The 27,293-nt window shown below is 45.1% G+C and overlaps 3 protein-coding genes and 2 pseudogenes across 6 annotated transcripts in view; 1 reads left to right on the top strand and 4 right to left on the bottom strand.

Moving 5' to 3' along the window:
• LOC309345812 (interferon-inducible GTPase 5-like) overlaps positions 1 to 23,140 on the bottom strand; it is a 42,350-nt gene extending 19,210 nt beyond the window's left edge. Inside the window, exons 1-3 of the mRNA XM_081869210.1 lie at positions 22,496 to 23,140; positions 15,001 to 15,166; positions 14,676 to 14,812 (exon numbers count right to left, since the gene is read on the bottom strand). Coding sequence (XP_081725336.1) covers positions 14,676 to 14,784 — 109 coding nt within the window. The 5' untranslated portion in view covers positions 14,785 to 14,812; positions 15,001 to 15,166; positions 22,496 to 23,140. The remainder of the gene's footprint in view (positions 1 to 14,675; positions 14,813 to 15,000; positions 15,167 to 22,495) is intronic.
• The window catches only part of LOC309345814 (interferon-inducible GTPase 5-like), a 157,805-nt gene that overhangs the window by 45,491 nt on the left and 85,021 nt on the right, over positions 1 to 27,293 (bottom strand). The window contains exon 2 of one of the 2 annotated variants that reach the window (XM_081869216.1): positions 27,012 to 27,152. The exons of the other annotated variant lie outside the window; for it this stretch is intronic. Coding sequence (XP_081725342.1) covers positions 27,012 to 27,152 — 141 coding nt within the window. The remainder of the gene's footprint in view (positions 1 to 27,011; positions 27,153 to 27,293) is intronic. 2 annotated transcript variants of the gene reach the window in all.
• The window catches only part of LOC309345624 (uncharacterized protein), a 146,773-nt gene that overhangs the window by 7,049 nt on the left and 112,431 nt on the right, over positions 1 to 27,293 (top strand). The gene's annotated exons all lie outside the window — the stretch shown is intronic.
• The window catches only part of LOC309345878 (interferon-inducible GTPase 5 pseudogene), a 45,163-nt pseudogene continuing 20,439 nt past the window's right edge, over positions 2,570 to 27,293 (bottom strand). The window contains exon 4 of the transcript XR_014161711.1: positions 2,570 to 3,205. The product of XR_014161711.1 is annotated as an interferon-inducible GTPase 5 pseudogene (transcript). The remainder of the gene's footprint in view (positions 3,206 to 27,293) is intronic.
• Positions 9,149 to 14,795, bottom strand: LOC309345877 (interferon-inducible GTPase 5 pseudogene; annotated as a pseudogene). The gene is made up of 2 exons (XR_014161712.1): positions 14,668 to 14,795; positions 9,149 to 11,709 (listed from the first exon to the last, which is right to left on the bottom strand). The product of XR_014161712.1 is annotated as an interferon-inducible GTPase 5 pseudogene (transcript).

Raw genomic sequence — 27,293 nt, forward strand, 5'->3', positions numbered from 1 at the left:
TATCAAGTTACTAGTCAGTGGTGTTCCTGCTGGTTGTCTAGCTGGGCAATTTCAAGAGTTGCTCAACAATTGCTGTGGTACTCTGCTATACTCTGCTAAGCTGTGAAACAGGCAAAAGCACTTCAAAGGTTCAGATGGTTTCCAAAAGTTTTAACAAAAACACACTGGAACATAATGGTCATGGGCCACTGCAGCAGCTCAGGAAGATGCATGGCTGGTAGTTGACACTTTATTGGCCAGAGAAACACTGGCAGCAGCTCCCACAGGGCGCCTTCTGAATGGAAGCCGCTGCTGCTCATTCCTCTTCAAGCCCCTCCTGGTTCTAGGAGATGGTGGAGCAGGGGAAGGTGGGGAGTCAACTGGCCCATCCCTTGGCTGAACTGTTTTTTCTTCCTCCACCGTATCCTGCCCCAACTCTTCCTCTTCTTCCTCCTCCTGGTCTGGCTCCCAGCCCCATAAACCAGTGGCTCCCTCTCCTGGGTCAGCCTCCTGGCCCCCTGTCTCCACCACCTTCACAGTCCCCAACATCTATTCTCTGAGGAAGACTCAATCCAAGTTGTTTTGTTGCCTGAGGTGAAGGGCAAGATGGCTGCTGCCCCTCACTCCATTACATGGGCAGAAAGCAACTGGATCAGCCATGGAATGACTTAAGAACACGGGCAATGGAGCTCTGTCCTCTCCTCACATGAGGGAAATGGCCTTAGGGGACTTAGGCAGGCTGTTTCCAAAGGCGTAGCCATGTTGGTTTGTTGAAGCAAAAACAGCAAAGGCAGACCCTCCAAGTGTTCCTATTTTCCAGGGACGTCCCTGATTTAGAGACGCTGCCCCGATTTCTGATTTGATCCTGGAATATCCCGCTTTTCCTTAGGATGTCCCTATTTCATTGGAGACATGTTGGAGGGTCTGGATTTATCTGACCCCTGAGGCAATCTTGTATGGGGAAGTTATTTTAAAATGTTTAATGTTTTATTATTATTTTATATTTGTTGGTAGCTGCCCAGAGTGGCTGGGGCAACCCAGTAAAATGTGTGGGGTTATAAATAGTAAAATTATCATTATGGAATGGGACGTCCCTGTTTTCACTGGAGAAATTTGGAGGGTATGCATAGGGTCTCATGTCATCTTAAAAGAGGAGACTGGCTAGCAGGGATCCTCAAGGGCAATGGTTAGGGATAGCCGCCACCACTGGGCTTCCTCCAATATGCACACTCTCAGCATCTGCCACCTGAGGCAGCTGCTTCACACTGGCTAATAGCAGAGCTGGCCCTGTTGGGCTAGACCAAGAAAATGGCAACACCCGGTGTCAGAACATGGAACAAGCCTTCCTGAAGATAAAATAGAGGTTGGGTGGCTTTGTGGAGCCCCCTGCTCAAGCAGCCAGTCCTTCAAATTTCGTCATGCTGGGGGTAGCGCTAACATTGATCTATGGGCCTGATCTATGCAGACCTAAATGAATTTGTGTTAAGGCCAGGGCTGAAGAGTTAGGGAGTGAATGCCACATGAAATGCAATTCCCTCCCGAAACAGATTGCATCATTTTGATACCCCACAATGAAACAAATGGTTGAAACTCCCCATTGTCAACCATGAATAGAGTGGTAAATTGTGGGAGGGGTGGTTTAGTTCTGTCCTAATCCCATGGGATAGTAGTATTTCACCTCAGCCTTCCCAAAGCAAGTAATGCTTCAGAGATTTTGGACTACAACTCCCATCAGCTCTAGCCAGCATGGCCAATGAAGCCCAAAACATCTGGAAGGCATCAGTTTGAGGAAGGCTGTAGGGATCTTCCAGTTGTCCTTTTTATTGAGCATTCATATCTGAGCTCATATTGGGGTGATTATACATGATCTCACTTTCAATACCCTTTGCATCTGCAAATGTTTTGGGATGGTCATTCTGCTTCGTTTGCAATAGGCATAGACTCCAAAGTTTCCTGCTAAAGCCCTGCAACTTTTTCATAGCACAAATGTTCATCGGTGGGTGTGTTGCCCACTTTTGTCACACTACAGAGCAAGAGTGACCTTCCAGATGGCAATAATAACCGAGCGACATTGGGGAAGTGTTGCAGAACTATTAATAGAATGGAATGGTATCTGGATGGCCCACTATAAACAACCCCCCATGCATTATTATTGTATCGGTGACATGTTGTCTCAAGGCAAATCTAAAAAAATGTAGTATAAACACTGACATCTGGGAAACACTGGCCTGTGAGCGCTCCAGTTGGAGAACAGCCTTTACCAAATGTGTCATGGGCTTTGAAGACACTCGAACTCAGGACACAAGGGAGAAATGTGCTAAGAGGAAGGCACGCTTGGCAAATCCACACTGTGATCAACTCCTGCCCGGAAACCAATGTCCCCACTGTGGAAGTACGTATGGATCCAGAAGTGACCTCCACAGTCACTTATGGACTCACTGTTAAAACCGTGCTTATGCAAGACAATCTTACTTGGCTACAAGTGATCGCCAAAGAAGGAGGGGGGGGGGGTCTACATAATTCACAATATTTCTCATTTATGAGACTTTCATGGAAAACTGAAAGCTGATTAGTAAGGGTAGCCAGGAGATTAATTTAACCAATCAGTTTATTTCATGAAAACCTATATAGCACTTGATTCTAATAAAATCTCAAAGTGGTTTGCAAAGAGATAAAACAATAAAACCAGGAAACAATTACAGTCGTGCTTTAAGATATGTAAGAGTTAAAATTCTACAACAGACTAAAATTACCTCAACGCCCTATTTAACAAATGTGGAGGCTCCTGTCTAGCTGAATGCCCTCCTTCAGTTTGAGTGTGTATGAGGGAAAGAAAATTCTGAAATAGATGTTGCATGGGAGTTGTGATACAGAGCTAACTCTTGTTCCTATATATATATATATATATATATATATATATATATATAGAGAGAGAGAGAGAGAGAGAGAGAGAGAGAGAGAGAGAGAGAGAGTGAATGCTGCAGCCTGCATAAATTATAACTTGAGACCATCCTTGCAAGCAGGTTCACATAGGTCACTAGTTTTTTCTAGTCTGACATCATATACAGAGCAATTCATCAGTGGAATGAAAGAATTATGAACAGGAAAAAGTCCATTCGTCCCAATGTCTCTTTTTGGTATTGGTCTTAATTCTTATACTTTGGATAGAGATACTAATTTTAAAAAGTAACTGAAGGGGTATTATGCTGGCATTCAGATTATTTCACTTAGGGTTTTTTTAAAAAATGAGAAGCCTAAAATTTATGGAATTTTTAAAATAAAAACCTGATCATCTGATTATTATCTTAATGTGTTTGGTGGTGGTGGTTTTTAAAAAGGAAACATGTCTAATTCACCAGATACTATATATCCAGCACTTAGTCATCATAGTGCATCTACTTGCTGCTAAATGGACTTTTCCCCCTCTGCCTCAAGAGCTTTGGCCAGAACCCTCTGGGTGTCAGCAGCAGCACCCGATATGCAATTCTGCATCATGAAGTAGGTGCGAAGAAGCGAAATCCCTCCAGACAGAAGGCAGCCAAAGATGGGGAAATGCTCCCAGCGGTGATATTCATAAGCCATCACTGAGAGTCCCACCAAGTCTGGCAGCACCCATAAAATGGCAGAGAACATTCCCAGGGACTGCATTGCTGCTTAAAGGGCTGTGCTTGTCTTTCCAACACGCTGGGCCAGAGCTGCAAGGGATCGATCATTCAGGCCAAAGTCTAGGAAGCACCAGGAGCGGAACTTATTAAACAGAAATATGGGGAGAAGGAAGGGAACTGGGCTTCCAAGAGCGACCAGCAAACAAAGCTTTCTGGTCCAAATCTTCTCCTTCACAGTGGTTTTCTTTTTCTCTAAGATAGGCAGGCAGATGCTAGGGAAGCGGAGCAGAAAGGCTTGCCTCATCAGCCGCAGGAGATTGTGCATGCATTCATACATAACCCTTAAAACATGTTTATGTGAGATGTGGATCTTTTTTGAACTCAAATTGTTCATTCCTCTAGAGTAGGCATGGACAAAGTTGGCTCTCCAGCTGTTTTGGGACTACAACTCCCATCATCCCTGACCACTACTCCTGTTAGCCTGGGATGATGGGAGTTGTAGTCCCAAAACAGCTGGAGGGCCAAGTTTGGCCATGCCTGTTCTAGAGCTTTGACTAAAGGAAGCATTTACACACACACTAAGGATTCCTCTTTTTTTTTTTTTGCTAAAACTTTGGATAAAACACTTAATAATAATAAAAAAAAGCCAACGCACTGTGCGTATCCCTAGTATATTCTGGCCAAGTCTTGTTCTGCCACTTTCACAAAAGTGACCATAAAATGAAGAATATTTTTAGAAATATCACCAAGGGGGAGATAAAATAAGGAGTCATGGGGTAGAAATAAGTGATGCAGAAAGAGCCCAGAAATATTCTTAAAGGGCAGTACTGGGGAAAATATCCACACTGGGTTCTTGTCAACTAACCTTTACTCAGCAATGACTCAATGAAATTAATAACCATGCCTAAGATCCATTAATTTTAATAGGTCTACTCTGAGTAAATGTTAGTTGAAGACAACCCATTTTCAGCAACATTATCTTGCCCTGAAAGCCATATAAATATAATGCATAAATGAATGAAATACCGCTAAAGGAAAAAAGAGCATAAAATCGATTTTAGAATTAAAGACATTCTGAGGACCTAACTGCATGATACATTAAGTGTGGGGTGTTATCAGTGGGGTTTTGTTTGTTTGTTTGTTTGTTTGAATTGATATGGGGAGGCGATTTTGCAGCAGGACTAAAGTGCATGGGGAAGGGAAGTTTCATCTTTGGTACCAAAGTCATGGAAGGACACAGAAAGCCCCGAGAGGGCGACTTGGGAAAGTCGTAGAAACATAGCACTGTAGAGTTGGAAGGGACCCTGAGGGTCATCCAGTCCAACCCCCTGCAATGCAGGAATATGTGGCTGATCCATGCATGGTCCTGGAGCCTTGGCGTTATCAGCACCATGGTCTAACCCACATAGCTATCCAGGCTCATCAGGCAGCACCTACCCAGAACGAAGAGAAGCTCCGGCATCTTCTGCCCTGCCCTGCCTCAAACCCTTGCCATGCAGTTTCTCTAATCAGAAGTGGTGCACGGATAGCATTTTTACACACCAGCAAGTGCTGGGAAGCAGCCGTGTTCCTGCTGCTTTCTTGTAGGGACTGGGGGGGGGGTCTGCAGAGGGATGTATTGAATTAACACGCAAAAGGGTGGCATTGGCTTCAGGGCAGTTACTTAAATCTCTTATGCTTTGCTTCTGCACTAAGGGGCAGCCCCGATGGTCTCTGCCTCTTCAGCACTCAGGGCATGGAGAATAGAAGTAGCTGTATTCCTCTGTTCTGCACCCCATTCCCCGCTCTGACAAAGAGGGTGGGGTAGGGTTGCCAGACGTTCCCAGTACAATATGCATGTGTGCTTGGGCCCAGGGTCTTTTGCCTCACCATCCTCACTACTGACTCCCTGTTGCTACTCAGCTTCAAAGAAAAATACAAACAAAACAAGTTTCCCTGGGTTCATTGGGGAAAAAAACCTGGTGACCATAGGGTGAACTGCATTGCAATGCTAATAAACGTCTTTTATTAAACTTGTTGGGGGGCGGGGACTAGTAGTGAGGCACCTAACCATAAGCCTGCATTTTTATCAAAGCTTCTATATATTTCAATCAAGGCTTGTATTTAAAAATGAGCTTAAAAAGGATTTTCAAATGTTTCATGCCAGGCAGAGAAAACCTTGGCCATTCTCCTAAGACAAGAGGGCCCCATTGATTTATAGTAGAAAAACAATTCTCAAAGTCATAAAAAGGGGGAATTACATATGCTGCCCCAAGGCTGAAAAAACACCATTAGGAATGGGGTAAGATAATACTAATGTGCCTCCCAGTAAAATGAGCCAGATCTTCTTTCTAAGGTTCAAAGGCCAGGAGCAAATGGGGAAAAACATTTAGCTAGAAGAAAGAGAGCATTTTTGGGGAAGTCTTTTTCTAAAGCCATTCTTTCTTAAACTGAGAGAGTTAAAAAGGTTAAAATGTGTTAAATGTTGGAAAGGCAACTGGCTTGGCAGAAGAAGCAGCTTCTTCCTATTTTATTTTGAGGCTGGAAAGGGGGAGGTGTACACTGAAGAGGCTTCTTTTAAAAGCTGTGTTTTACTGAGTTTCTTCCTTTTTACTTTGAAAAGCTTTATTCTTTTAAGAGGCTACCTATGATAAATGTATGAAATATATTAGCTTAAATATATTGGCTTAAATGTAATTATGCAAAGGATTTAAGGAATGCTAGATTCTTATTTCATATGGTTGTAAGAGTTGTATTTATCCTGAAATTAAGTCAGCCACCAGCCCCCCCCCCCTGCCAGACAGAAGATGCCATCCAAGCAGTCTTGATATATAGTTGTCAGGCATTTGTTTAGAAACATTAAATGAAGGAAATCTTTCAATGTTGATGTGAAACTCAAGATCCTTGACATCTGTTGAACATAAAATGTAAGATTAAACATTTGTTTTAGAAGGCAATAGGGCAAGGAGGGCAAGAGGTGAGCTGGTAATTAAGATTCCATGTAAGATATATTATTACTTATATGTCATATATATAGCTCTTTGTCTCCCTTATAAGGGCAAGGAAATGGGTGTATCTTTTGTGGGTGTATCTTTTGTGATTGGTTCTACCAAACAGCCAATAGGAATTTCAACCAGGCTGATTGGACAGAGGCAGCCACAGGAGGAGCAAAGGGGGCTGGATTAAGGGAATATAAGTGCTGGCCAGAATGGCAGGAGGCAGGCCAGAGCTTGGTAACCACGTACCACTGAGCCTCTTATTTATTTGTCTGACAAATAAATTACTATTTTAATTTCTCTATTGCTGCGTTGAATATTTCATTCCAGCTAAGCGTTAACCACAAGCAGGGTGCTACAGTAGCATGAGCTCTACTTGCTCCCTGGTGATGGCATGTTATTTATTCCCTTTGCTGCGGGAAGAAGGGCAGCTTTCTCCAACATCATTGTTAATAATATTATTGTTGTTTATAATATGATATGATATCACAGTAGCTATAATGTAATGGTTAATATAATAATAAAAATGTAAAAAATAACAATAAAGAGGTAAAAGGTAGACGACGACAACAATTGTATCTGTCACCCACCAAACAAGGAGCTTAGAGTCTCCTTTAACACAAACAAGCTCCAAAAGAAAAGGAAAGTTCAGCTCCTTACCTGCTGCCGAACTGATTTTTTGTAGCCAAGTTCAGTCCTCTTCTTGGAGGTTTTGCTTCGAGGTTTCTCGGGTTGTTCTCCGTCCTCTTCTCTCCCTCTGTCTCCCTTTTATACCCTCTCTCCCTCCTGACCCTCACACTACTAAAAGCAAAAAAGAAAGCGAAGGTAACCAGCGAGGATGAGATAAGATCGCAACAAATAGCCGAAGCCGCATTCCTGGCCAGAGTCCAAGCAGCCCGTTTGCCAGCGGGGACGCTGCCTTTTCTGGGAAGTCCCAAAGGATCACCTGTGGAAGCATCCCATGGAAGTATTCCTTTACTGTTGTTGCCTCTGTGCCAGTCTCAGCAGCACCTGAGTTGTCGGCACTTCTTACTACAGCTGTGTGGAATATTTGCAAAGAATCATAGACATTTCTTAGATTTTTTAATAAAAAATCCAGTTAATCAGGTCCATTCATTTCAGCTGGTGTGCTCTGAGCATGAGTATATTGGATAAAATCCTTAGGCTGGGGTGTAAATGGCAGGCTATGGGAGCAGAGCAGCGCTATGAGGAGAATTCGGCTGATCAGGGCATGTGGCGTCCCTGGTTGCACAACCAGATGTGCATCTGCAGTACATCAGATGCGCACTGGGCACAGACTTATTAATATAAGAATGCAATGACAACAAGGTTCTGCCTCATGTCTGAAGTGTATCAAGTTCTTTCTTCCAACCCTCTCTCTGCATAGACCTCTCCTGTTATTTGCATTAAAAAGATGGGGGGGGGTGGCAGTGAAAGGATTTCATTAGCATGTGCAGAGATACTTTGTTCTGCTTAGGGAGCCCTTTCAGCACTAACTTGTCTACTTAGGGCCTCCTGCACATCATTGATCACGTGACCCATTTGCACTGCGGAAAATTATGAGAATGGAAAAGCATCATAAGGGACGTTATATTGGTTCAAATGCTCAGACCTGTCAGGTTTCACTGTCAAGGTCCATGACGTGGGAATGTGCATAAACTCATAGATAGGTTGTGCCTTGTTGTAGCTGAAGATCAGCAGTGATGACAGTGTATCACCAGTTTTGATCTTGGAATGACATACAGTGGTACCTCAGGTTACATACGCTTCAGGTTACAGACTCTGCTAACCCAGAAATAGTGCTTCAGGTTAAGAATTTTGCTTCAGGATGAGAACAGAAATCACGTGGCAGCAGCAGGAGGCCCCATTAGCTTAATTGGTGCTTCAGGTTAAGAACAGCTTCAGGTTAAGAACAGACCTCCAGAACAAATTAAGTACTTAACCCGAGGTACCACTGTATATCCTTCTGAAGGGAGACCCCAAACAGAGACTGAAAACCCCTATGCAGTTTAAAATCACCAAGGTACTTTGAGCTTATCTCCGACAAAAGCCTAATAAACAGGTACAGGCACATATTTCTAACTAAATGCTCTGCTGCTGATTATTTGCAACTTTTTATCCTGCATAACCTTGAAAGGGAAAGTAGCTTTGGATTTTTATTACGTTGGAGCAGAAATTAGATCCTGTTTACAAGTTCCCCTCTCCCACTCCCCTGCCCAACACACAGCTCTGCTCAAACAGGGGATTTCTGAGAAAACGAAAGTTAACGGGGGTCGCTGTAGGTCCTCCTCCTCCTTGTAAATCCTTTCTTGGACTGGGCTGGGTCCTGATTGGGTGTCTGAACTCTTACCGCAGTACAGTGTGTCAAAAGATTTCAGATTAAAATAGCCTCTGCTGGCACTCAGAGTGTGGGGCAAGAAATTCCCGCTGCAGACACTTCTCAGTTGGCTTTGCAGATGCAGCTGCTACCTGCCTGTCCAGTCTGCAAATAGACGGAGTTGGAATGTATGTGTGGAAAGAGCTCCAGCTCCCAAAGCTGTGAAAGCAGCATCGATTATAACACAAATGTCCTGGCAGTGGCAAGGAAAATATTTTAACCAATTAGTTTATTTCATGAAAGCTTATACACCGCTTGATTCTAATAAAACCTCAAAACGGTTTGCAAAAAGATAAAACAATAAAATCACAGGGGGGGGGGATTACCGCCGTGCTTTAAGATATGCAAGAGTTAAAATACTAAGATTAAATTTACCTCAACTTTCTATTTAACAAATGCATTGGGGAGGCTCCTGTCTAGCTGAATGCCCTCCTTCAGTTTAAGTGTGTATGAGGGAAAGAACATTGTGAAATAGATGTTGCATGATATAGAGCTAACTCTTGTTCCTAAAGTAAAAAGCAAATGCAGCATATATAGAGAGAGAGAGAGCGAGAGAGAAGAAAGGTGAATGCTGCAGCCTGCATAAATTGATACCATCCTTGCAAGCAGGTTCACATAGGACACTACTGGGTTGGTTTTTTTAGTCTGCCATCAGATACAGAAAAATTCATTTGAAAGAATTAGAAATATAGTAAAAAGTCCATTTGTCCCAAAGTCTCCTTTTGGTATTGGTCTTAATTCTTATACATTGGGTAAAGGTTAAGTTAAGGGACCCCTGAGCATTAAGTCCAGTTGCAGGCAACTCTGGGGTTTCGCTGCTCATCTCGCATTACTGGCCGAGGGAGCCGACATTTGTCCACAGACAGTTTTTCAGGGTCATGTGGCAGCATGACTAAGCCGCGTCTGGTGACCCAGAGCAGCGCACGGAAACACCATTTACCTTCTTGCCAGAGCGGTACCTATTTATCTACTTGCACTTTGATGTGCTTTCGAACTGCTAGGTGGGCAGGAGCAGGGACCGAACAACGGGAGCTCACCCTGTTGCAGGGATTCGAACTGCCGACCTTGTGATCGTCAAGCCCTAGGCTCTGTGGTTTAGACCACAGCACCACCCGTGTCCCATCACATACATTGGGTAGAGATACTAATTTAAGAAAGTAACAGTAGGGTTATTATGCTTGCATTCAGATTATTTCACTTAGGTTTTTTTATGAGAATCTTAATGTTTATGGAATTTTTAAAATTAACAACCTGATCATCTGATTATTTTTTTTCATGTCTTTTGGTGGTGGTGGTTGTCTTTTTAAAAAACCCACATTGCCTCTTCATGATTAGCAAATCCAGAATAACTCATGCCAATTTGCTCTATTGTCATTTATGATACAGATGGGGAGAATTGATCTTTTCTTAGTGCAGACTTTGAATCATCTGGGTTGGATTTTAAAGCTTGGGACACAAACAAGCCTTTTTACTTTCCCAGACTTTGCGCTCGCCATGTCTTCTGGGAGCTTGTTTTATAAAACACACAAATGGAAACATGTATATTTCACCAGATTCTATATATCAAGCACGTAGTCAACATAGCGCATCTGTTTGCTGCTAGATGGACTTTCCCCCCTCTGCCTCAAGAGCTTTGGACAGAACCCTCTGGGTGTCATCAGCAGCACCCGATATGCATTTCTGCAGCATGAAGTAGGTGCGAGGAAGCGAAATCCCAACGGACAGAAGGCAGCCAAAGATGGGGAAATGCTCCCAGCGGTGATATTCATAAGCCATCACTGAGAGTCCCACCAAGTCTGGCAGCACCCATAAAATGGCAGAGAACATTCCCAGGGACTGCATTGCTGCTTTAAGGGCTGTGCTTGTCTTTCCAACACGCTGGGCCAGAGCTGCAAGGGATGGATTGTCCAGGCCAAAGTCCAGGAAGCACCAGGAGCGGAACTTACTAAACAGAAATATGGGGAGAAGAAAGGGAACTGGGCTGCCAAGAGCGACCAGCAAACAAAGCCTTTTGGTCCAAATCTTCTCCTTCACAGTGGTTTTCTTTTTCTCTAAGGTAGGCAGGCAGATGCTAGGGAAGCGGCGCAGAAAGGCTTGCCTCTTCAGCCGCAAGAGATCGTTCTTCAGCGTTTCCTGCAGGAGGGGGAAGTCAAAGCAGTCAGCTTCCCAGTTGGAGATGATGAAGACTTGTGGGTCCCTCACTCCTTCTCTTACCAAGCACTCTTTGCAGTCCTCCTGGATGTGCAAGAGGACCTTCTCCTCATTGTAGTCAGATGGCCGTTGCCTCTTGGCGGCCGACAGGTCCAGGTCTGCTTTGGTGCGCACAAAGTAGAAGCTCTTGCCCATATCTTGGATCTCACGGACCAGGTCAGAATGGGTGGAGCGGAAGCGCTGGGAGCCGATGATGACAAAGAAATCAAAGTGATTCAAATCAACCTTCTTCTCAAATTTGTCCTCCCCAAAAGTTGGTGTTCCCTTTCCGGGGTGGTCCCAAAGGATCACTTGCGGAAGTGTCGGGTGTGGGTAATCCTTGACTTGCACAGTCGTCATCTGTATGCCAGTCGCAGCGGCACGCGGGTCATTGGCACGAAGACCCAGTATGGCATTGATGAAGGAGGACTTCCCGGAGCCGGGCTCTCCAACTATGGCAATGTGGAGCGTAGTGCTGTTGAAGAAGTGCAGTGGTTTTGCCAGCACATGCGACACAGCGCCTGCCAATTGGCCCTGAGAAATGGCTACCTCAAAGTCTTCCACCATTGTGGATCTCGGTGCGCTGCAGAGAAAGGAAGCAGGAAAATGTTAAGTGACCGGCCTAACTAGAAGCATTCATTTATTTAACAAGAGTGGCATGCCCTCTGTAAAATTTCCAGCGTCTGCAATATTATTATCATTTGCCAAGCAACAAAGCTTTATAGGTAGAAGATATGAAGGTCATGGGACGTCAGGAGCTGGTGTTGGTGAGCAATAAAACACCCGTTGTCAGTGATGTTAACTCTTTACTCAAAGAAAACCAAACAGCGCAGGCCGAGTGAACACAAGTCTTTGCAGTATCTCTTGCCTCAATGAAGCGGTCGCAAGGACTGTAGGTCCCCACATCTCCCACTCTCTAAGGCTCCTTCTTCCCCAGCAACCTGAATTTCTTTTGTCTTGTCTCTCATTGCTCTGCCCTCTTTGTCCCTCTTCATGTTCTGGGAGACCAGGGGGGAGGGAAACTGGTTACACCACAAGGGGGAGATTCCCTGTCTCTACTCTGCCTCTTGACCCCCCCTCCAGTTCTGCCTCTGATTCTGGACAGCTTTCTGCCACAGACTCTGTTGCCTCTTCAGCTTCCAACATCTCCTCCTCCTCCCAGTCTGCTCTCTCTTCTCCCTCTGACCACTCATCTCCATCCCACCCCCAATCCCCTGGCTCTGAGACTTATTCCCCAGGGGGTTCTCTGGCGGGTTCCCCAACTGGTGCCTTCCACCACTCCTTTGCTTCCAGCCAGCCCAGGACACAGGAGCAGAGCCCAAGAGCCCTGAATTTAGAGAGGGACACGAGGAAGGGGATCTCAGCATTTTAAGTAACTGCACTTCCTGATTTTTATTTTTTTTTTAGGTTGGGGAGGGAGGCTGTGCCCATTACATTGATGATTAAACCTTAAGTGTTTTTAGAAAGATACAACGAAGAGTTATCAGTCTGAAGGTGCAGAAGAGGGGGGTCTGGTCAAAAAGAAGGCGTTGAAGCAGTTTTATTTAAGTATGTTTTAAGAGCGCATCCTACCTTTAGACACTTTATGTAAATTCTGCCCCTGCTTGTCGTTGAAGTCAGAGGATTTCAACCTTTTTTAGTCTACGGCTCCTTCGACCAAGTACCTTCTTTCTGCGGCACCCCTGTGGGGCTCAGGAGCCCAGTTATGTCACCCCTTGCCTGCAGAGCTGGCAGCCTCTCACCCTTTTTCAAACACTCCCCCTCCTTGTTAAGTCTTCCCTCAGCCTCCTCTCCCCTTTCCTTGGGAGTCCTCTGGGCAGCTGCTGATGCAGCCCCTGGTCTCTGATCTACTGTCCCTGCCTCCCCACAGGGACCTGGGACTTGTCTGTCCATTCCCAACAGCAAGGGCTGGTGGTCTGGCTGGCCTGGCTCCTTCGCCCACTTGCGCACTTACTCTGAGGCTCCGTTTCAGTTCCTGGAAACCAGCACCCCCTGGCCAGCCCCAGAGGCATCATTCGCCTGGGGATCTTGTAGCCTGGGCTGCTTCAACAAATAGCTGTGCAAGCCTTTGGAGGAGGTAGGAAGGAAGAGGGAAGGAGGCCAGTGTTGCCCACGGCACCCCTGACCATCATTCAAGGCTCTCCAGGGTGCCACAGCACACTGGTTGAAAACCACTGATTTAAGTAATGAATAACCACATGTGCCTAATGTGTCTGTATTCCCCCCCTCTCCCCCCTCCCCTAATGTGCACATTACCAGCTTTCCAAAGGAATGGTTTCTGTTCTCAGATTCGGGAAAATCTCCCCCCTCCTTCTCCCCAACCTGTGAAAGGATCAGACACAAATTCCTTGCCTCTTGATCCCTCAGCAAACCTTCCCCCCCCCTCTCTCTCCCCTCCGAAGAAGTCACCTGGAAGGCTGCTGAGATTTTGTGTTGGTGTTGCTGAGAGAGGAAGGGGGGGAGTTGCATGAGGAAAGTGAGGGGGTAAAAAACCCTCTAAACAATCGGGGGGGGGGGCGTAGTGCAGAGCAGGGTCCGGCCTGCAAAGATGGCCCAAAACTGGTCGTTTCTCACCCCCCCTCCCTCCCATCTTCCCTTCAGGGAGGGAGAGAGTGGGATGGGAGTTCTTTTCCTTCTGATCCTGGCATCCAAGTTGATGGAGGAGTCAGGAAATGAGCGGGAGGGGCTAATGAACGAGGTCTCTCTCTCCCTCTCTCTCTCTCTCCCCCTCCCTGTTCCAGGTGTGTGCTGGGTAGGCAGGTGAAGAGAAGCCTGGAAAGGAGGGCTGTGTGTACCAGTGGAGAGATCTGGGATCGCCAGGTTGGGGAGGCAAGGGAGGTGGGCTGTGAGCTCTCTCTCTCTCTCTCTCTCTCTCTCTCTCTCTCACACACACACACACACACACACACAGAGAGAGAGAGAGAGAGAGCTCTGAGACCAGAAAGTTATCATTGTGGAACAAATCAGTATGATATGGTTTGTATGTCTGTGTATTGTTTTACACCTGAATTACATTTAAAAAAACTGTCAAGTCACATCAAAATGTCATTTTCTTTGCTGAAACATTTTATTAAGAAATAATAAATTTAATACTGGATTTTCTTTGAAAGAATTCATTACAAGGGGAAGTGCGGGAGGAATTGAATAGGTGGAGGAGAGAGAGAAAGAAGACTAGGGGGCGCAATCTGGACGGTTCTGCCAGGGGCGCAAGATCACCTAGATATGGGTCTGCCTGCTTCCAAAGAGTTTCTCCCTCCACTCTGCCAAACCCCCCAAAAGGGAAAGAGGCAGGAGGCGAGAGGAGCTGGAGGGCAGCCTCGTAGCAGCTGCAGAGGGGGGTGTCGAATGAACACGCGTCACCGTTCGAAGGGGAGACCCGCGTCGATTTCAGAGCAGTTACTTACAACTCTTATATAGAAGCACCAGCTCTGCTTGCTCCCTGGTGAGCAATGAGCTCAGAGTCTCCTTTAACGCAGACACGCTCAGAAAAAAAAAAAACAAAAAACACGGAAATCATCAGAGCCCCAGGAGAAATGCTCACCTCCTTACTTGCTGCCAGTCGGGTTTTTTTGCAGTAAAGCTCAGTCCTCTCTTCGGAGGCTTTGCTTGCTGGTCTCTTAGGCTTTTCTCCGTCCAACTTTCTTTCTCTCTTTCGCATTTATTCCCTCTCCCGCCCGATCGCCGCACTACTAAAAGCAAAGAAGAAATCGAAAGTACGAGCGAGGATGAGATAGCAACGCATAGCAAGAGTCTTATTCCCCGCTAGAGGGAGCTCCAAGCAGCCTGATTGACAGCGGTGCTGCTGCCTTTAAATGGGAAGGTCCCAAAGGCTCACTCGTGAAACTTGAAGCATCCGAGATGGTTAATCCTTTACCTCTGCGGTAGTTGCCTCTGTGCCCGTCTCAGCAGCTCCCGAGTTTTCTGCACTTAAGCCCCACATGGCACTGATTTCAGGGGGTTGATCTAGATGACCCTTGGGATCCCTTCCAGATCTGCAATTCTACGATCCTAGATCCTAGCGGCGCGAAATGTTTTGGCACCTGCAAAGAAGAAAACAGGACGGGTCCTATCGCCTGTTTCAACTGCTTTAAGGTTTTATTGCAATTAAGCAGGACATAAATGCTGAGAAATAAACAGTGTTGTTCCACAATGCTTCCTTCACAGCTTGGATGCCTGCAGCTCACGATCTCGTTGGTCCGACAGCAGCAACATCTGTACCATGATGTATTTATTGCTTTAAAAACCTCTTCCAACAAAGCTTTATGTATAGAATGAGTCAGTGCTCATCATACTTTCTAACCCCTATTAACCAGGGCCAGTGAGGACAATCATATAGGCACGATAAAATCTGCCACTCACTCCTGATATTTGGGTAGATCTTCTGTAATTCAGAGCAGGGCTTTGAGTGTGGCTTCCCCTGTTCTGTGGAATAACATTCCTGCAGAGATACAACAGGAACCTGCTACCGGCACTTTCTGGAAACAACTGAAGATGTTTTCATTCCGACAAGTTTTCCCAGGTGGATGAATAGGTTGCTGCCATGAGTGTCTATTTAGCATTGTTTGGAAAAATATTTACTTTTTTCCCTGTGTTGTTTTAAATGCTTTTCAGCTGTGTTCATTGCATTTGTACACTGCCTTTTGAGGATGATGATAATAATAACAATTATAATCATAATAAATAGAAGTCCTGATGAATTTTGCCGAGAACTTTTTTAAAAAGGAAATAGCCAACTTTTTGGGGGAAGTTCTAACATTCTGCAGAGTGCAGAGCGTCTATAGAGCCTGCATGACAAGCTGGCTTTGCAAACCAGGCAGGCAGGAAGGACACCAAACTTTCCTCAGAGTGATCCTAGACTGACAGCAAACCTGTGTCTTATCTGACACCCTCAGCCTTAGGGGGACATAATACAGGGGGGCACCAGGCACGGGTTCCTTCAAAGGTTTCTACAGCCTCACACAGGGAGACTCGCCTTCCCTTCCCCCAGCTGGTCCTCCACCTTCCTGCAGCCTTGGGAGCTGGAGCTCTTTCCACACATACACCCCGACTCCGTCTATTTGCAGACTGGACAGGCAGGTAGCAGCTGCATCTGCAAAGCCAACTGAGAAGTGTCTGCAGCGGGAATTTCTTGCCCCACGCTCTGAGTGCCAGCAGAGGCAATTTTAATCTGAAATCTTTTGACACACTGTACTGCAGTAAGAGTTCAGACAACCAGTCAGGACCCAGCACAGTCCAAGAAAGGATTTGCAAGGAGGAGGAGGACCTACAGCGACCCCGTTAACTTTCGTTTTCTCAGAAATCACCTGTTTGAGCAGAGCGGTGTGTTGGGCCAGGGAGGGGGAGAGAGGAACTTGTAAACAGGATCTAATTTCTGCTCCAAGATATTAAAAACCCAAAGCTACTTTCCCTTTCAAGGTTATGCAGGGTATACAGTTGCAAATCATCACCAGCAGAGCATTTAGTAACAAATACATGCCTGCACCAGTTAATTAGGCTTTTGTCGGAGATAAGCTCAATGGTCCTTGGTGATTTAAAACTGCATAGGGGTTTTCAGTCTCTATTCGGGGTCTCCCATCAGAAGTATGTACCATACTTTTCCGTGTATAAGACTAGGGTTTTTTTTTTTACCTTAAAATAATGTTTAAAAATTGGGTTCCTCTTATACACGGATAGTGCACTGTACAAATTTCTTAATTTGTAGTCCTCCCAAATAGGGGCCGTCTTATACAGGGGGGGGTGTGTGTTATACATGGAAAAATGCAGTATGTCATCCCTAGATCAAAATTGGTGATACACGGTCATCACTGCTGATCTTCAGTGCACAGCTACAACAAGGCAAGTCTGTCTGTGAGTTTATGCACATTCCCAGCCTATGGACCTCGACAGTGAAACCTGACAGGTCTGAGCAGCACTACATGTGAACCAATATAACATGCTTATGATGCTTGTGCATTCTCAGAATTTTCTGCAATGCAAATGGGTCACGTGACAAAGGATGTGCAGGAGGCCCTCAGTAGACATGTTAGTGGCGAAAGGGCTCCCTTTAAGCAGAACAGAAGCACATGCTAATGCAATACGTTCACTGTCACATACACCCCCCCATCTATTTTGTTGCAAATAACCAGTGAGGTCTATGCAGAGACAGGGTTGGAAGAAAGAACCTGACACACTTCAGATATGAGGCAGAACCTTGTTGTCATTGCATTCTTACACTGTCTCCCAGCTCCACCTGGTACGCAGGCCACCTGCCCGTGGACTGTCTTGCCAGAGTGGTGCATGCTCTAGTTATCTCCCACTTGCACTATTGCAATGCACTCTAATTGGGGATACCTTTGAAGGTGACCCAGAAACTAGAACTAATCCAGAATGAGGCAGCTAGCCTGGTGACCAGGAGTGGCCACCGAGACAATATAACACTGGTCCTGAAAGACCTACATTGGCTCCTGGTACGTTTCCGAGCACAATTCAAAGTTTTGGTGCTGACCCTAAAGGGTTTTGGCCTAGTATCTGAAGGAGAGCTTCCACCCCCATCGTTCAGCCACTGAGGTCCAGCTCCAGGTGCCTTCTGGTGGTTCCCTCCCTGTGAGAAGGGGGGTTACAGGAAACCAGGCAGAGAGCCTTCTTGGTAGTGGTCAGATGTCAAGGAAATAAACAACTATCTGACTTTTAGAAGATATCTGGACGCAGCCCTGTTTAGGGAAGTTTTTAATGTTTGATGTTTTATGGTATTTTAAATATTTCATTGGAAGCTGCCCAGATGGGCGGGGTGTAAATAATAAATCATCATCATTACTACTACTACCGCTACTGCATCTGATGTACGGCAGATGCAGGTCTGCTTATGCAACCATGGGCATCACATGCCCTGAGCAGCCGAATTTTCCTCATAGCGCTGCTCTGCTCGCCCAGCTTGCCATTTACACCCCAGCCTATGGATTTTATCCAACATTACTCATGCTCAGAGCACACCAGTTGAAATGAATGCACCTGATTAACTGGAAGGTTAAAAAAATAAATGGAAATTTCTACGATACTTTGCAAATATACTACACTGCAGTAGTAGGAAGGCCAGGTTCTGGGTAGTCCTCTTCCATCAATGCCACTGCTTAAGTGCCGACAACTCAGGTGCTGCTGAGACTGGCACAGAGGCAACAACAGTAAAGGATTACTTCCATGGGATGCTTCCACAGGTGATCCCTTGGGACTTTCCAGAAAAGGCAGCATCCCCGCTGGCAAAGGGGCTGCTTGGCCAGGAATGCGGCTTCGGCTATTTGTTGCTATCTTATCTCGTCCTCGCTGGTTACCTTCACTTTCTTTTTTGCTTTTAGTGGTGTGAGGGTCAGGAGGGAGAGAGGGTATAAAAGAGAGGCACACAATGAGAGAAGGTGGGAGAAAAGCGCGAGAAACCTCGAAGCAAAATGTCTGAGAAGACGACTGAGCTTGGCTGCAAAATATTGGTCCAGCAGCAGGAAAGGAGTTGAACTTTTCTCCTGGGTCTAGAATGATTTCCATTTCTTTCTGAGCTTCTTTGCGTTAAAGGAGACTCTGATGTCCTTGCTTGGTGGGGGTGGCAGAATGATTGTTGTTGTTGTTTACCTTTTACCTTTTTATTGTTATTATATTAATTATATTATAGCTGTCGTTATATTATATTATACTATCATATCATATTACATCCAGTGCTTTTTTTTCTTTTTTAAAAAATTGACCATTCAAAACCACCATTTTATAGTTCAAATTAGGGAAAATAAATACAGTAAATGGTCAGTGCAAAGAACATGCATTACCTCATATTACACAGCTCACAGTAACTTCCACAATGGCATAAGGTTGTGTGCACTAACATCTTCCTGATTTCCTTCTGGGAAAGAAAAGGAAGCTGCCATCAAAGGTGGTAACAACAAAATGTTTAGGGGTATGTGTACCCCTGCATCCCCCCAGAAAAAAGCACTGATCAGATCATATTATAAACAATAAGATTATTAACAATGATGTTCTAGAAGGCTGCCATTTTGCCCCGTGGCAAAGGGACTAAATAACATGCCATCACCATTGAGCAGAGCTGGTGCTACATTAAGAGTTTTAAGAAACTGCCCTGAAGCCAATGCGGCTGGTCTCCCTTTTGAGGGTTCATTCAATATTTCCCTCTGCAGAGCCCTGCCCCCTCAGTTGATGGATATTACCACTACAAGAAAGCAGCAGGAACACTTTTTGGCATGTACAAATGGTATCTGTGAGCCATTTCTGAAAAATGGCATGGCAAGGGTTCGAGGCAGGGCAGAAGATGCTGGAGCTTCTCTCGGTTCTGGGTTGGTGCTGCCTGATGAGCCTGGATAGCTCAGTGGGTTAGACCGTGGTGCTGCAGGTCCCTGTATGGACCAGCTGCATATTCCTGCATTGCAGGGGGTTGGACTAGATGATCCCCAGGGTCCCTTCCAACTCTACAGTGCTATGTTTCTACGACTTTCCTGAGTCGCCCTCTCGGGGCTTTCTGTGTCCTTCCATGACTGTGGTACGAAATATGAAACTTCCCTTCTCCATGCACCTTAGTCCTGCTGCAAAATCGCCTCCCCATATCAATTCAAACAAACAAACAAAACTCCACTGATAACACCCCACACTTAATATATCATGCAGTTAGGTCCTCAGAATGTCTTTAATTCTAAAAAGGATGTTATGCTCTTTTTTCCTTTGCCGTATTTCATTTATTTATTCATTATATTTATATAGTTTTCAGGACAAGATAAGGTTGCTGATAATGGGTTGTCTTCAACAAACATCTATTCAGAGTAAACCTATTAAAATTAATGGACCTTAGACATAGTTATTAATTTCAGTGAGTCTATGCTAAATAAAACTCTCACACAAACATGTTTTAAGGGTTATGTGTGAATGCATGCACATATAGATTTTTGAGAGATTGACAACAGGCAGAATTCTTCACTTTATTGAAATACTACCAACTGCTGCTCAAACAACCCACTGGTAGAGACAGGCCCTAAGTAAATTGATTTTCCCACATAAACCACGGATTGTAAAGATGTCCATAAAAGTGTGTGGAAAGCTATCGTTTAACTATTACAGTTTTCTTCTCTTTCTCAGATAAACTGAGCCACGAGGAATCACTGTCATGGATCCTGCCATAACAATAGAAACCTTAACAAAAGACCTTGCTGAAGTGAAGTCTGCTTGGGATCAAAAGAAATTTGAAGCTGTTTTTTCATGATGAATTTTCACAAAAACTTTTTCAAAGTGGAAATACCCAACAGATAGGGAGATGTGAGGAGCTGAACTTAAATATTGGAAAAATGAGAAACTGAGAGAAACGGAAAATAATAAATTTGCCCACTTCTCTGAGGAGATTTGCTAAGGGAAATACTTGCTGCCATTCCCCCTTCTACACAAATGTTAATGGGGCAGGAGTCCCTGTCCTCTTTTTCAACTCATCCCCCTCACATCTCCTCTAAAATTTGCTCTGGATAGTTGCTCCCAGCTGGGAAGGTGTGCAAGTCATTCGCTTGGGTGAGGAGAAAACATGATGCAGACAGTGATGTTGAAGCTGGAAGCTCCTCATATCCTTCAGAAGAAGGATATTGACAAGCTGGAATGAGTACAGAGGAGGGCGACCAAGATGACCAAACCTCTGAAAACCAAGCCTTATGAGGAGCACTTGAAGGAGCTGGGTATGTTTATCCTGGAAAAGAGGAGATTTAGAGAAGATACAATAGCCCATCTTCAAATATCTCAAGGGTTGTCACACAGAAGAGGGAATAAGCTTGTTTTCTTCTGCTCCGGAGGGTAGGGCCTGATCCAATGGCTTCATATTACAAGACTGAACATGAGGAGGAAATAGTTTATTTTTTAGAAACATTCTAACATTCTGCAGAGGGCAGAGCAGCTACAGAGCCCGCATGACAAGCTGGCTTTGCAAGCCAGGCAGACAAGGACACCAAACTCTCCTCAGAGTGTTCCTAGACTGACAGAAAAGCCTGTGTCTTATCTGACACCCTCAGCTTTAGGGGGACATCATGCAGGGGGCCACCAGGCACAGGTTCCTTCAAGGGTTTCTACAGCCTCCGCAGAGCTACTCGCCTTCCCTTCCCCCAGCTGGTCCTCCAGCTTCCTGCAGCCTGGGGAGCTGGAGCTCTTCTCCACCCCCGCCCTCCAACTCCCTCTCAGTGCAGATGGGGCAGGCAGGTAGTTGCCGTTTCCCGTCTGTGTCTCTTGGGGTTTGGGCCTCTCTTCTACACTGGCCCCTGACAGGGATCCCCCCCCCACCTTCCTATCGGGACACAGTTTCGCCAAATGCCCCTGCCTCCCGCGCACAAAGCAACTGTGTGTTTCCCAACGCCATTGACTCCCTTCTTTCCATGCCATCCTAGTCTTCCCTCTTTCTCTTGAGCCAATCGGCATTGGTTCAACTGCTTGCCCCTGGCTGGATGGGTCGCCCATCCCTGGCGCAGAAAGACTTGGAGTGTGGCTCCTTACTAGCAGAGGCCCCCCAGCCCCCCTCTTTTCTAACGTCCGTTGCTCCTGATGTAACCCCAGCTTAGGGAGGCTCTGACTAACTCGTCCAGCGACTGCATGGGTTGCATCTTCGCCATCTCATCCAGGATCGATGGGTTCAATTCTGCTCCATACATGGCTGCCAGCGGTCCTGTGTTCTGTCCCCAGCCAACCCTTTGCAATAAGGCATTGAAAGGAGTCCAATAAGAGGCCACAGAGCTTCCCCCCTCCAGTCGCAGATCCAACAGTTGTTGCTCATCCGCTGCATGCTCCATGGGGCTCTTGAACATTGCATCCATCTGTCCCCAGAATTCCTGCAGCTTTCCCAGCGTGCTGTGCTGGCCCTCCATTAAAGTGATGGCCCCGTCCTTAGCTGGTTCTTCCAGCCAGCTTATCAGATAAGCTATCCGCTGTTTGTCCAAGCTAAATTTGGCTGATCTCACATCCAAAATGTAATTGGATTCCGTTTTAAGGGCAGCATAACGTTCTGTGTCCCCATTGAATTTTGCAGGATGAACCCCAGGCCCCTTGCCGGCCCTGAGGTCCCTTTCAGCCTGTGTGTTCCTCCTTTGTTCATCTAGAGCTCCTGCTAGCGTATTGAGCTGTGATTTGAGTTGCCATGTGTAGCTTCTCAATTCTATTATGGGTCTGTGGGCTCTCCTGCCCCTCCCTCTGCTCCCCCACCTGCATTCCCCACTTGCCTTTCCATCACGTTCTCTGTTGGCCTCCGGCATGAGAGAAAAAGTGAGTCCGGGCAATCTGTTATGGCTTGGTCTCTCCCACAAACGTGAGACGAATCTGGCTGTTAATTATTTCAGATTTATTGCTAAAACAACAAACTAAGACGGAGCTTCTCTACTCACCACCCTCCCCAGAAGATGGAGTTGCCCGGACTCAGCTCCTCCCCCTTCCCCAACACGGAAGCCCCCACCTTCTCTTCCCGTATCTTTCGTGCATCTCTGCTACTTTTGAAATCCTAAGAGATTTGGCAGAGCGTATTTCCCGCATTCCCACATCTTGCCCACTATCGTAGTTCTCACACATCTATCTGTCCCTTTGGTCAGAGCTCAGATTACAGCTGCTCTCCCCCTCCTCTCTGCTTTCTGCTGTTACCTGTCCTCTCCCTCTGCCTGCTTCTTCTCCTCCTGTCAGCATCCAGCAATTGAGCTGGATCTGATGCACAGCGCAAGTGAAACATGTTCTTAAATAAACTGAAATTTGGCTAACAACACTTGGCTCTAGAGCCCCTGCTGCCATACTTGTCCCAAGTCTCTTTCTCAGTTGCCATAATTCTCCTCATGAAGTTCCATTCTCAGCGCCAACATGGAACTTAAGTCCCTTGCAGTTTGCTCTCAGCTGTTCAGAAAGCCAAAGCAGTGTTGTAAATCAGATGGTGTTGGGCAGAGTCTGAGAAGCTTGTGCTCAGACTGATCGATCGCAGGGCTGTGCAAACCTAAGGCTACCTGGGGAGACGCTTTGCCGCTTGTTGAGGGCTTCCAAGTGGCAGACTGAAGTGCTTGCTTAGTAATGTAGATATTGCTTGCTGTTTAGAATAAAATCTTAAATCTTCTCACTCACTTGTGTTCTGTATTGCCTCAATATCTCAGTTTAAAAGAACCACCTAGCATTTGGCAAGACAAGCATTCATAACATTGCCAACAGAGTACTAAAGAGCTGAGGATAAAACATGCCAATGGATGATTTAAGAGAGACCTTTATTCCAGGTAGGGTACCCCTCCATTTCTTAGATTCCTATGTTGCTCTGCTTTAATGAACAAGGAAACAAACAAACAACAGAACTCTGCCTCTCACTTTAGGTTTATCTGTGGCCTGTAAGGCTTAGCACCAGAAAGGCCAGGGTGAAGCTGCAAAGCTCTTTTTAAAAATGTATAAGCAAAAAATTCACAAAACTCAGACACCTCTTAATTATTTTAAGATCAGAAATAACCTCCCACCCATGAAAATATCAAATAAGTATGGAGGAAGGTAAACCCACTTAACTTCCTCCACAAAAAGCCCCTGGATTTAGGTAGGCTCAATCCAATTTGTAGGGTCTCCTATGCCTGCAAATTTCACCAATTTTGGCCAAAAGGGATTATTTAATTCCTCATTATAATGAATGGGGACACAGAGCTTTATTTGGTTAGAGTTGTCTGGAACCCAAAACACAGATATAAGCAGAGAGAGTACAAAGTAATTAATGCACAGATACTTGGTCACACCTAGTGAGTTTGAATGTGTTTTGCTATTTGTCAATAAAAACTATATTACTTTGTCTGTTTATTTGTGTTGGCAGCCAGTCTGGGAACTTTTCAACCTCCAAGGCTTTCAGGCTGTAAGGCTTTGCAGAAAAGTTACATTCTGAGGAGGGCTAAGCTCATTCCACAAATAAGAGCTGGTGTTGCTGACTCCCAGCTTGATGCACAGCCAATGCATAGCCATCTCTTAGTGTAGCTGCTAGTAGCTGTCAGTGTAGCCCCCTCCGACAGCTGGAAAAACTTGGATTTTTATCTCAGCAGCTGCTAAAATCACGTTTGGACTATAACAATCTCAAAAACAACTGGCTAGTGCTTGGAATGAACAAGTTCAATGTGCACTGAATTAGTTTGAAAAACATCTGAACTACATGTGAAAGTAGTTTCCATAATTGCTGGGTAACCTGAACATGAATTAAGTTGATGTTGGGGTAAAATGAAGAATGAATTCTGGCTCATCTTCAAGTTCATTGCCACTTTCTAAATGCTTTAGAGTATTTACACAAACAAAATTTGGTTTTTTTTTCAAAAACCAAGAAACAAAAAAATAAAAAAGCACATATCCCTCAAAAATAAAGCAAAGAAAGAAAGAATGTAGAGTATTTCTACAAAAAAATTTGCCAAGGGTAATTTGGATTAACTTGAAGTGAACTGAACATAAAGAGAACTGGTTTGTTTCATAAAGGGATGAACATGAATGGGAATTAGTTCTTTTACGGACATGTTGAACTTGAACTAGTTCCAAGCTCTGATATGGACAGAGACCTGATTTCAAGTCTTGTTTGTTCTGATGATGTCATCTCTGGTTTCTTTGTTTTCTCAAAAACCAAGAAAAAAAAAAGGAAAATAAAAAGCACATATCCTGCAAAAACAAAACAAAAACAAAGAAAGAATAAGAAGCACCTATCTGGAGTTATTTGTGGTAGGAGGACACCCAAAACTCCCTCTCCTCCAACTATGTTGAAGATGAACCAGTCTTTTATTTACAATCCATGGTTTATGGGGGGGGGAATCAATTTACATAGGACATAACTCTAAGACCAGTGGGTTGTTTGAGCAGCAGTTCGTAGTATTTCAATAAAGTGAAGAATTCTGCCTGTTGTCAATCTCTCAGAAATCTCTATGTGCATGCATTCACATATAACCCTTAAAACATGTTTATGTGAGATGTGGATCTTTTTTGAACTCAAATTGTTCATTCCTCTAGAGCAGGCATGGCCAAATGTGGCCCTCCAGCTGTTTTGGAACTACAACTCCCATCATCAATGACCACTACTCCTGTTAGCCTGGGATGATGGGAGTTGTAGTCCCAAAACAGCTGGAGGGCCACGTTTGGCCATGCCTGCTCTAGAGATTTGACTAAAGGAAGCATTTACACACACACTAAGGATTCCTCTCTTTTTTTGCTAAAACTTTGGGCAAAACACTTAATAAATAAATAAGCCAATGCACTGTGCATATCCCTAGTATATTCTGCCCAAGCCTTGTTCTGCCACTTTCACAAAAGTCACCATAAAATGAAGAATATTTTTAGAAATGTCACCAAGGGGGAGATAAAAAAAAAGGAGTCAATGGGTAGGAATAAGAGATGCAGAAAGAGCCCAGAAATATTCGTAAAGTACAGTACTGGGGAAAATATCCACATTGGGTTCTTGTCAACTAACCTTTACTCAGCGATGACGCAATGAAATTAATAACAATGCCTAAGATCCATTAATTTTAATAGGTCTACTCTGAGTAAATGTTAGTTGAAGACAACCCATTATCAGCAACATTATCTTGTCCTGAAAGCCATATAAATGTAATGAATAAATGAATGAAATACCGCTAAAGGAAAAAAGAGCATAAAATCGATTTTAGAATTAAAGACATTCTGAGGACCTAACTGCACGATACATTAAGTGTGTTATCAGTGGGGTTTTGTTTGTTTGTTTGAATTGACATGGGGAGGCGATTTTGCAGCAGGACTAAGGTGCATGGAGAAGGGAAGTTTCATATTTCGTACCACAGTCATGGAAGGACACAGAAAGCCCTGAGAGGGCAACTCGGGAAAGTCGTAGAAACATAGCACTGTAGAGTTGGAAGGGACCCTGAGGGTCATCCAGTCCAACCCTCTGCAATGCAGGAATATGTGGCTGATCCATGCAGGGTCCTGGAGCCTTGGCGTTATCAGCACCATGGTCTAACCCGCATAGCTATCCAGGCTCATTAGGCAGCACCTACCCAGAACGAAGAGAAGCTCCGGCATATTCTGCCCTGCCCTGCCTCAAACCCTTGCCATGCAGTTTCTCTAATCAGAAGTGGTGCACGGATAGCATTTTTACACACCAGCAAGTGCTGGGAAGCAGCCGTGTTCCTGCTGCTTTCTTGTAGGGACTGGGGGGGGGGGGTCTGCAGAGGGATATATTGAATTAACACGCAAAAGGGTGGCATTGGCTTCAGGGCAGTTACTTAAATCTCTTATGCTTTGCTTCTGCACTAAGGGGCAGCCCCGATGGTCTCTGCCTCTTCAGCACTCAGGGCATGGAGAATAGAAGTTGCTGTATTTCTCTGTTCTGCACCCTGCTCTCCGCTCTGACAAAGAGGGTGGGGTAGGGTTGCCAGACGTTCCCAGTACAATATGCATGTGTGCTTGGGCCCAGGGTCTTTTGCCTCACCATCCTCACTACTGACTCCCTGTTGCTACTCAGCTTCAAAGAAAAAAACAAACAAAACAAGTGTCCCTGGGTTCATTGGGGGGAAAAAACCTGGTGACCATATGGTGAACTGCATTGCAATGCTAATTAACGTCTTTTATGAAACTTGTCGCGGGGAGGGGACTAGTAGCACGAGCTCTGCTTGCTCCCTGGTGATGGCATGTTATTTATTCCCTTTGCTGCGGGAAGAAGGGCAGCTTTCTCCAACATCATTGTTAATAATATTTGTTGTTTATAATATGATATGATATCACAGTAGCTATAATGTAATGGTTAATATAATAATAAAAATGTAAAAAAATAACAATAAAAAGGTAAAAGGTAGACGACGACAACAACAATTGTATCTGTCACCCACCAAACAAGGAGCTTAGAGTCTCCTTTAACGCAAACAAGCTCCAAAAGAAAAGGAAAGTTCAGCTCCTTACCTGTTGCCGAACCGATTTTTTGTAGCCAAGCTCAGTCCTCTTCTTGGAGGTTTTGCTTCGAGGTTTCTCGTGCTTTTCTCCGTCCTGCTATCTCCCTCTCTCTCCCTTTTATACCCTCTCTCCCTCCTGATCGTCCCACTACTAAAAGCAAAAAAGAAAGCGAAGGTAGCCAGCGAGGATGAAATAAGATCGCAACAAATAGCCGAAGCCGCATTCCTGGCCAGAGTCCAAGCAGCCCGTTTGCCAGCGGGGATTTTGCTTTTTCTGGGAAGTCCCAAAGGA

This window comes from Podarcis erhardii (assembly GCF_964252035.2).
Source record: "Podarcis erhardii genome assembly, chromosome: 7".
Classification (NCBI taxonomy): domain Eukaryota; kingdom Metazoa; phylum Chordata; class Lepidosauria; order Squamata; family Lacertidae; genus Podarcis; species Podarcis erhardii.